The 10,882-nt window shown below is 37.5% G+C and overlaps 1 protein-coding gene across 1 annotated transcript; it reads right to left on the bottom strand.

Annotated features, from left to right (window-relative positions):
* Positions 1-7,832: 7,832 nt before the first annotated feature.
* Positions 7,833-9,465, bottom strand: LOC145062596 (uncharacterized protein At2g34160-like). Its single transcript, XM_079010177.1, has 5 exons — positions 9,264-9,465; positions 9,129-9,177; positions 8,580-8,642; positions 8,409-8,473; positions 7,833-8,074 (listed from the first exon to the last, which is right to left on the bottom strand). Exons 1-5 carry the CDS (start codon positions 9,381-9,383, stop codon positions 7,979-7,981), a joined length of 393 nt encoding a protein of 130 aa, XP_078866303.1. The 5' UTR covers positions 9,384-9,465; the 3' UTR covers positions 7,833-7,978.
* Positions 9,466-10,882: the final 1,417 nt, after the last annotated feature.

The raw sequence follows: 10,882 nt of genomic DNA, 5'->3' as shown, positions 1-10,882 counted from the left end.
CAACTTTTATAAATATTTTTACTAAAAATATTTCAAACATGAAATTAAATATTAGATTATGACCTGAGTCCAAAAACATTCTCGAAATTTCCATCCGAGGCGTGCAAGTCCCTCAACGGATAGAAACGATTTTAGCGATTTTATGAAAATTAGTACTGCTGGTTTTGGATTCCTAAAACGATCGTATCTTTTGTATACGAACTCCGTTTTGGACATTCTTTATATTTATGGAAACAGGGAAATACGTACAACGAGACTAGAGTGTTTGTATTTCTTACAACGACTTAAAACAAAATTTTAGCTTTTCAGACACATTCCTAAGGTTGTAGTTTGAGCTATTTGATTTGTTTGCTAGATTACACGTTTGGAAGTAAGATACCATCTGGTATCTTATAATAGTTGGAATGAATTTATTTATTTAAAAGAAAACGCACTAAAACTCAAAGATCCAAATTAGCTAGAGACTTACTGTGAACTTGACCGTTCATAGTCTTTGACCTAAATTTCGGGATGTCACACATAACCATCGGTCCTGTCAAATCTTCTGAGGGGGCTTCTGGTTAATAATAAACATGTGTATGTTACGACGCTGAGAGAAAGTATGAACACTGGATTTGGTGGATGAATTGAATAAATCCTGGAAAGCACATAACTAGGGAAGCATACCCGGGCCTAGCTCGAACCCGACGATCTTGTTAACAACATTAGACATAAGGTCGTAAATGTAAAAACCATACTCTTGCATGAATTCATCAAATAAATCTGTGATCGGAAGACGAAACCCCGCCTCGAAAATCGACATGGGAACTCCGACTTTCCCCACCGGCGACTGATAAATAATAGCCCTTTCCCTCAGAAACTGCACCTCATGATCAGGCATAAACCTAAACCGGAACTGCAAGGACTCAAATTCCTCCGGTGTTGGATCATTTCCAAATCGAGCGGACGCCATCATAAATGAAGAACAGAACACGACAGAAGAGAATGAACAAATAGGAAAAACTAAGATGGCTAAAAAGTGTAGAGAACACAAAAGAATCCAATCGTCCCTAAATAGGGGAAGTTCAAAATACGAAGCGGAGAAACGAGCGGTTTCAGTTGTAAAAATTGCCTACACAGAACGGCTCTATCACACCAACGGTTTTCAGAAGCCATCCCCACCAAACACGTGTCCAGATCTAAGTTAGAACAACATAGCTACTCCGGGAAGACGCTTGCGTTTACTAGCCTAGGGGACTTATTAATGTATCCCACTACGAATATTGTAACAACCTAAAATACGACTCAAAATTTTTAGTTTTAATATTACTAAAAATTACATCATCGAGTGTCATATATAAGAAAAACCATGGAATGAATAAATCAAAAGTCATAGTAACTGTGTCAAAACAAAACTGTATCAATCATATCAAAATATATGAATAAAACTCCTAGGATAAAACTGAAGTCGTGGTGTGTGCGATGCCATCAACCCGAGCTCTTCCCTTTGCTTGCGGAAGTACTTGAAACCAAAACTGAAACTGTAAGCACAAAGTTTAGTGAGCTCCCACAAACTACCACATACCATAAGATAACAAATAAACAACTATTGGGCCTTGCCCACTGCATCGGACTGAAGTTCGGAACTAACCAGGGACTTGCACTATGCATCGGACCGAAGTCCGGAAACTGCATCGGACTGAAGTCCGGAACTGACCAGGGCCTTGCCCTCTGCATCGGACCGAAGTCCGGAACTAACTGGGACCTTGTCCCCTGCATCAGACCGAAGTCCGGAAACTGACTGAACATAGCATAGCATAAACATATCAACTAGCATGAACACATATACTACATACTGCATCGGACCAGAGTTCGGAACACATACACAAAATAGGCTTGAATCACAAAGACGTCAAGCACTCTAACTACTGCATTGGACTGCGGTTCGAAACTACTACTAACTAAACGGGTCGGCATTGTGGCCGTAGACCCGTTCCTACTGGAAGGAAACTCACCTCGTAACGCTGGCTGCTAAGATGCTAAATCTGAAACTGTCTAACTGATGCTCCGAAATTCCTCTGCTACAAATCCAATAAATACAAAATCAAATATTGATAACAAACCTCGGGGTAAAATGACCATTCTACCCCTGCTATGGTGTGGGTCACAAACATGGCCCAAACCCTCAACTCCTTCTAAGTCCTCCAATGTCCCACTAAAGGCCCACTAATGGCACCCATTTTCTACATTGAGCCCAACTCTCTTTATTGGGCCTTACCATGGGCCCAACACCTAAACAAGGCCCATATTCACTTACTTCTGATGACTCCTAAGGCCCAAAGATTCTAAGTCCAAAGCATAGCCCACACCGAGGCCCAAAAGCTCGAAGCCCAAACTGATCGCATACGCGAGGCGTACCCCAAGGTACGTTGGGCGTATTGGCTGCTGGCTTGTACACCGTGCCTACCTCCTTGTAAGCCCATCGTACAGCCCAGTAAAGCCACCTTCTTATTAAGTTCTTAATTCTTCGATTCAGAAGCTACAAATTCAGATCCATGTCTTATTCTCTGTCCTAAGCCATAAAGTTGCTTACTTGATGGATTGGGTAACTCATAAAGGCTCAAACTTCAAAAAGCAATATCCTAACTCCAAAGAAATGACTAGATCTCTTGCATGGCCTCATGCAAACCTCCAAGATCGAAACTTTATTGATAATGAGGTACTTTGAGCCCAAAGGATGACAATCCCAAGCTCAAAAACGAAACTCCATGATCAAGGTCCAACCTTTGGACCTAAAAAGGTCCAAAACTTCAATAACTCTAGATCTAGCATACGAGGAAGAAAGTTCAGTACTTTATACCTTCTTTTGGTGACAAAGAGTGAGTCTAGACTGGATCCCTGAGCTCAAGCTTCTTCTCCAACCTTTGCTTTCATTCGTTACAACTTCTTTCTCACTAAAACCCTTACAAGGAGCAAAATCACACAAAAGAGAAGGTAAGGACATATTAGGGTTTCTTTGGGGGTGGGGAGGCTGGTAAAAATCCAGAGGGAGGCTATCATGGGGTTTATATAGGTCTTAAACCCTAAAATTAGGGTTTTCTTATCTTCTCACTTACGTTGCGCGTACCCAGTCGTATGCTACCCTTGTTGTTTCAAAAAACCCTCCACTTCAATTGGTGTTTTTTCACGAAAATCAGACATGAGATAACAAATCCAGCGTAAGTGTGCGCGTCCCTGTGACATCCCCAAAATCTCGGCCAGATAAGACCGGTTTCATTTATGTTTTTTAAACATTTTCAGAGTAAATCCTTTTGATTTTAAAAGAGGTGCGGAATTTGTTCCCAAAAACAAAACATGATAAAATAGATTTTTATCAAAACATTTCATAAAGAAATATAATTTCATTTCATAATCAAAAATCGGAATGTCATGTTCCGATACAGACCATAAAGCATAAACGATAACATTACAAGTCATTCAACAAATACATACATATACAAACTTGTAAACAAAACAACTTGACGATTCATCCATCTTATGCCCTTGAGCCACTTCCTGTAATACAAATAAACTGAGTGGTTCAGGCTTGGGGGCCTGGTGAGCATATAGGGTTTTCAACCCACAATAAATAATTATATTTAATTCAACAATCAACAGTAACCCGATTACCCATTCCCGTTATCCTCACTTTACGTCCCTAAAATAACATCTATCTCAAGGGACCTAACCTAGGATTTTCATCGGGACGGACATTACTGCAAAGGGGCTTCCTCAACAATAAGTGTCCTAAAGGCAACCATGTGGGGGATAGAGTACACCGGTGAACACATCGTTCACAACACCTACAGGTTATGAGCCTACTAGTGTTCCACATGACTGTCTAGAAAGAGTCTGTGGTCGTCATCCATACTCTGCTGAATGACTAGAATAACACCAACAACGAGGCCTCTCATCAATTTATTTCATTGCACACCAATTGTATACCCATGTTCTACCCAACATATTAGTAGATAAAAATATACATGTTTTATACATAATTAAAAAAAACTGTATAGCATGCTCTTTCAATATTCCATCCAAATAGCAAGTAATACGTAAACACATAACAAGAAATTTCAAGGAGAGTCATATAAGTCTATGTGTTAGAAGGTAATAATAATACCCTCACACAACCCGTATTCTTAAATACATTCAACGATTACTTGTATAATATCGTGTATTGAAATGGACTATACACTCACTTTGATCAGAAGATGATCGAGCAACACTACGACTTGCAGAAGTAGTATTCTTCGGTAGATCTAGAAGATCTTTACAAAAACCGGGCTCCTCGCGGGCAGAGCTTCAGCTCGGGAATCTCACTTCTCGGGATCCTCGGGGCTTCGGAACTTGCTTCGGGGCTCGAAAATGATATTGGGGCTTCGAGATATAATTGGCACGCAAATCGAGGCAAAAACTAGAGAGAAGAAAGAAAATGAGCAAAGAAAATGGTTGATCTCGGTTTCTATTTATAGGCTGCTGGGTCTGGGATTACGCTGGGCGTAATCTTGGTTACGCTGGGCGTACGCTTCGGATAAGCTTTGGTATGTGTGCCACGGTCTTCAAAAATTCATAACTTTCGCATACGAGCTCCGTTTTCGACGTTCTTTATATCCACGCGTAGGCGAGTTTATGCTATACAACTTTCATTTAGACTCGGTTGGCTAATTTTGACTTTATTTTTATTATATTATTTTTAGTAGGACGGGACAGGAAAACTCCGTTATAAATTCATAACTTCTTCATCCGATGTCCGTTTTTGTCTGTCTTTTTACCATTGAACTACTATCAACGAGATCTTCTATTCTCGTTTAGATTATTTCGACTAAAACTCGCTTGATCTCAATTCGAACTTTTGGGTTGTCTACTGCTACGCTGAAACTTCGAAAAATCATAACTTCCTCATACGAAGTCAGATTTAGGCGTTCTTTTTATGCGCGCTCTCAGTTCAACATTATCTATGTCTTTCGTGTTGATCACTAAGGCTAAATATCACTCCTTCATAAATTCACTATTTATGTCACGCTGTGCCACACCGGTTTTGTCGCGAAACTTCGAAAGATCATAACTTCTTCATTATAACTCGGTTTTCGGCATTCTTTATATATTCGGAGACCTCATCTCAACAACTACATCTTTGTGCATCGATATCGGGTTTATATGACATTTTATTTTTACGCTTACTTTTATTCTTGATTAAATCAAATCACATTAAGCAGATAAATATTAAACACATAATTCGCAAATAATACATTCTTATTATTTCAAATGGGTTACAAAGGTTAACCTAGACTATTACATTGCCAAAAATGGCAAGCCCAGAAACACGGGCGTTACAGTCCCCACTTCCATCATAGACCATTACACCCTGCGTACGTCCAGGCTACACCCAATGTACGTCTTATGGGCTGCCCAATACTTGGCCCAAATGCATAAACCCAAAACAATATTCTATTTCTTCCATATTAAGCCCAACAATAATTTAAGAAAAAATTAAATAATTAATACCTCGAGAGACGGGCGTTACAAATACGCCAAAGATAACAAAGACATTGCCTAAGGACGGCCTAGTCAATGATTGTCGCTTGTTTAGTGTCGGGTTCGGGCCCTCGCCCTCGCAGCCTAGTACTTATCCCTCGGTGCTCTAGTGTCGAGGTCGACTCCACGACAAGAAACCCCAGTCAACAGCAAGACAAAACAATACCAGTCGCCTCCTAGAGCGACAGGTGTACTGCTCATGATGCTTCCCTCTGAAGATTATGCACCAATAGCAGCTAACCACTAGCGGAGCACGATCCGCCAATAGGACGTCCTCACATCTTGTCGGCTCAGAAGGGACAAAATGGTATTGTTGGGACCATGTCCCCACGACGACAGGTATAAATAAAACCCTTATCCTCCAAGAGAAGGGATCGCATATTTCCCTATTTCCAGTTAAACCCTAATTCTCTCATCTATTTACTGACTAGGCTGTCGGAGCCTCGTTCTGGGAACCCCTCCCGGATGACAACTGATGTCTTTTCTTTTTGTGTTGTGACTCTCAGGCTTAACCTTGTCAAGACATCCAGAAGTGGTGTTAAGTCCCGTTGGGATATCACAAAAACTATCATGCCCCGTGTTTCCGTTTTAGCGGGGTGTGACAATTCGCAAGATTGTCGATCGCCATTGTCAGTTCACAAGAAGCTTTGCAATAATTTTATATTGCACACCAATTAAGTTTATCAACCTGTAATCTTTAAAATTCAAGGGGTTATCTATTTTAGGATCAAATTAATGAAAAAATAATTGCAACCATTATGGATTGAAGCCGAATTAAAGAACTCCTCCACAAAGCTACAAATGTTCGTCTTCAAGAGATCCCAAAACCTTTTTACGAACCTGAAGGAAAAACCTCCAGGGTCAGGCATTCTATCACTCCCACACGACCAAAAAACATCACGAATTTCTTCATCAGTAAATCTTGAAACCAACTTATCCCTATTAGCAGAAGAGAGTTGTATAAACCGAGGATTGGTTGAGGAGAAAAAACACCTGATAATTTTTTGAATTCTTCTATAAAAAGCTCAAAAAAATGATCTTTAATAATATCAGGATCAACAATTGAATAACCATCTATCAATAAGCCCTAAAATTGTCATATGTCTTCTTTTCTTTTTGAGCATGCAGAGTAAAAAATTTTGAGTTCTCATCTCCGTTCCTTCAATTTTGTCTAAGTCTCTAAGCTTTTTAAGAATATCAATTCTAGCCAAAGACACATCCTCATCCTGATTCCCACCATCCAAAAGTGAATCTATGTCATCGAGTTGATCCAAAAGAGCCTTCTTTAACGCATGATTACTAGCCTTCACCCGATTGTGCCACACCTTCAATTAGGGATGAGCAAAAGGACCGAACCGGCTGGAACCGGCCCGAACCGGACCGGAACCGGGAACCGGCTTCGGCCAAAATCAAGAACCGAACCGGCCCGGCGGTTCTACCGGTTCTTGTCGTGTCTTCAAATGTTGGAACCGGTCCTCTAAAAATAGCGTCATACGGTTCCGGTTTTTGCCGGTTGTACCGGTTCCGGTTATATCAGTTCCGGTTCCTACCGGTTCCCGGTTCCAAAAATACACAAAAAGAACGTCCCAGTCCCGGCTCGACCGGTTCCATCGGGTTCCGGTTCTGGTGTCGGTTCCGGTTCCCCGGTCCATATGCTCATCCCTACCTTCAATCTCTTTTAAATACTTGAGTTTATTTTTGAAAACAATAACTTATTTTCACTCAACCCCATATCAATATTCACCCGAGCCTCGCAGATGGTGTCTTTAAAACCTTCAAGCATGAACCACGAATGAAACATTTTAAAGAGGGTGGGACCATAATCTATCTTGTCATTTTTTTTAAACACAATAGGACTATGATCCGACCACAATCTAGGAAAAACAACACCAATCATATTAGAATATCAATCCATAACACCAATAGAAACCAAGAATCTATCCACTTTTGCCATTTTTTTACACCCACGGTTCACTCCGGTAAATCTTCGGCCTCCCAAATGCAAATCAGCAAGATACGCATCTATATTGAATTTGTTAAAATCATTTGATTCGCTTTGAAAAAAAAGAGATCCACTCCTCTCAAAACCATTTCAAACCACATTAAAACCACCGAATATAATATAATCCCCTTGATTGTGCAACATAAACGAAAGAATAAATTTATTCGGTTATCCTCCTTGTGGAACGAGACATCACAACTTCACCTTTATCAAGCTTCCAGCTTTCAGCTATATTTTTGTCAATCAAACATAGCGCTCAATGAAAAAGCAATACTTGTGACAAAGCATAAATGGAATAACAAAATCAAATTAGCACAAGATAACCATGCTACCTTTTAATACTCTAAATATAATATCCCTACCAACCATTTCAAAAAAAAATAAAAAACATTTTTTTCAAGACTTCATCAAGTCTAAGTTTCACTCTTCACCACCACCATTTGCAAGCTCCCTTTCCTCCTCAGCAGCAGCCATCAGTTCATCAAATTTATCAGTCTTCCCCAGTAATATCTCAATCTAAACAAAAACCAACCACGGAATTATTAAATTGCATTTTAGGTCCCTGAGTATTGTTGGTTTTTGCAATTTTGGGACCAGAATTGTAAAAATCAGCTACACTTGAGGACCAAAATGTTAACTACAATTATATACAAATATTGGTTTCAATAACTTGTTCAATATCTTTAAGGTTCATGTAATTAGCATGTCTTTTTATCATTTGCAATATTATACTCTTTTCATTCTTTATATCTCATCAAAAATTTACATTGAGTTTCAGATACTTTTCTTGAATATTTTTTAAACATCATTTATCCAAGCAACACATTAAGAAAAATAGAAAAACAATTACCTTGGCTTTTTGGATGGGTCTTCCTCTAGATTCATCTTTCATGTCAACAGTGGATGTCATAATCTCTGCAGTTTTTTTAAAAAGAAAATCATTAATATAAAACAATAGAAACATGCAGCATTAGAGAGATAATCAGATAACAATTCGCTAATAACAGTAATCCATCCTTACTTTTCTCAACTGCAAATCCACTGTTCTTGAGAATTTCTGCAATTGTGACAACTGTGGCAATAGCTGCAAGGATAACCAAAAATAACTCATGAGTCATGATAATCATAAATGTGGTTTAACTCTGCAAAAGAAGAAGCCATTTACTTGTAAAGTTCATTTGATTGCTTATCAATATTTACTCACCTTCACAATCTATACGCACATTAATAAAATCCCCAAATCTGATACATAAATCTAACTTACTATCTTTACCATCTTTACAAAGCAGAATTTTCATGATTCAGAAACAATCTGTGAACATAAAGGGTTCCAGGATTCATAGTACGCAAATACTCAACATACAGGCAGTTTTTTTTCTACAGAGTGACAGAAAACACAATAAACGATGAAATTTACAATAATCTGAATCATCTTCCTCGTGTATTAATCATCGTGACAGAATCATATGTACATACACACAAAAACTACGAATATAGAGGCATTTTCATTTCATTTTTGTAAGGAAATAACACGAACAGGTTACGAGCGAAGAGTATATGAGAAAATTACCCATTCCTAGGGCGGAAAGCTCCACATCATTATGCTGTTGCATATATCTCTGCAATTAAACAAAATCAATCTCCGTACACAATTTTTCTTAGATCGGGAAGAATCAAAAACGAAAAATCATATATGGCGTTTTACCTTAGCGAGATTAACGTAGAAGAAGAGAGGCTTTTTGGTGTTGGAAACCTGAATGCGATTCTTCTTATGATTGTCGCCTGTGATGGTTATGTTTTGAACAGCCTCTGTAATGTCCTCCATTGTCGTTCGAAAAACGAAGCGTAACCCTAACTCTGGAAACAAACACGCACAGCGATAGATTTGATAGAGAGATTATATGGGGGCTCTTTTTATCAATTTTTGGGGGGAGGGTTTGGCCTTAAAATAGGAATTTCCAGTTTTACCCTTCGTATTTTGTTTCCAACAATAATCGCATCTAGCAAAATCAAATATGTGATAAAGAAATTTTGTATATCATAAACAAAATTGTTTATCACTAATATGAATTTTTTTTAATCTTATAAATCACATTGAATCTGATTACTTTTATTATAAGATTTTAAAATAAAACTCATGTAAACAGTCAGATTACAATCTTTGCTATTGATTATGGACGCGATAACATGATCTTCTTCCCTAAGACCAACTAAAGCTATACTAATATTTATAATAACATAAATCTTAAAAATAAAAAATATTCATCAACAAAATACTTATTTTTTACTGACATCAAAACAATTTATTAGAGAAGGACTAACAAGATACCGATTAAAGTTTTTGATTCAGAATTTCAGATTTATATGTCTACTTCACATGTTATAATGTGATCAACATGTTATCATTCAAAAAATAATTTTCACGCTGAAAACAAAAGTCTAGGAATTTCGGTAGTAAAGAAAATTATTAATACTAAAACAAACATTTTAAATAGGTTCATATGTAATCATAAAAACGACAAAAGAAATACAAGATAATTATCTTCTCTAAATTTATCATAAAATAAAATGGACATCTTTTTCGCAAAATTGGTCTTGCAAAATGAATTTAACTTCATGGGTTTTGTTTTCTAGGAAAAAAAAAAAAAGGTAATGTCACGAATTTCATTACTATAGTTATACAATTTTATAGACAAAATACATGTAAATAGTTGTAATTTGTTTCACAAATAACTACGAAGATTTTTTTATTTTGCGAGTCCCAATTATTTTATGTATAAGAAGAGTTATGTTTTCATGGAGAAATCATACATCCTTAAAATGTCTTAACATCAAAGATTTGTATTTCAAACAAAGTCTCGTATATCTTGTTCAATAAGGTAAAAAAGGAGCTGCATGTAGCCATGCACCCCTCGTATGGGTTAAACAAAAGTAACATTAAACTTAGAAAATTTACTTTAATCATTCAAAATAAACTCTTAAACCTTTAACTTATTAACTCCTATTTCACAATTGAAATCTTAACAAAATCTAACCATACTAGAGAATGTTTAAGAATTAAAATCTAAGTTTAAAGAGAAACTTCTAAGGAATCTTTGGTCCTCCTCAGGATGGAAAGCCTAGGAATTGAAGTCTATGTTTAGAGAGAAACTTCTAAGGGGTCTTCGGTCCTCCTCATCCGTTTCTCTCCTTTTCTCCAACTATACTTCTCTACTAGCACAACAGTAGGAATAATGTTGGTGATTTGTTTCACTAATTTGATTTAAGTGTAATGAGATTACTTTGTTGACCAAAAGTGATCTTGATAAATATTAAACAAGGAAT

This window comes from Lactuca serriola, chromosome 7, assembly GCF_051521515.1.
Source record: "Lactuca serriola cultivar US96UC23 chromosome 7, Lser_US96UC23_V15, whole genome shotgun sequence".
Classification (NCBI taxonomy): Eukaryota; Viridiplantae; Streptophyta; class Magnoliopsida; order Asterales; family Asteraceae; genus Lactuca; species Lactuca serriola.
This window is presented reverse-complemented; position numbering and strand designations above follow the sequence as displayed.

What these genes read in the sequence shown, in the direction of transcription:
- LOC145062596 (XM_079010177.1), bottom strand. Translation starts at nt 9,383, where the DNA reads ATGGAGGACATTACAGAGGCTGTTCAAAACATAACCATCACAGGCGAC. An exon ending in GCTTTCCGCCCTAGGAATGG is followed by an intron (nt 8,643 to 9,128) that starts GTAATTTTCTCA and finishes TTATCCTTGCAG; the next exon opens with CTATTGCCACAGTTGTCACA. An exon ending in TGGATTTGCAGTTGAGAAAA is followed by an intron (nt 8,474 to 8,579) that starts GTAAGGATGGAT and finishes AAAAAACTGCAG; the next exon opens with AGATTATGACATCCACTGTT.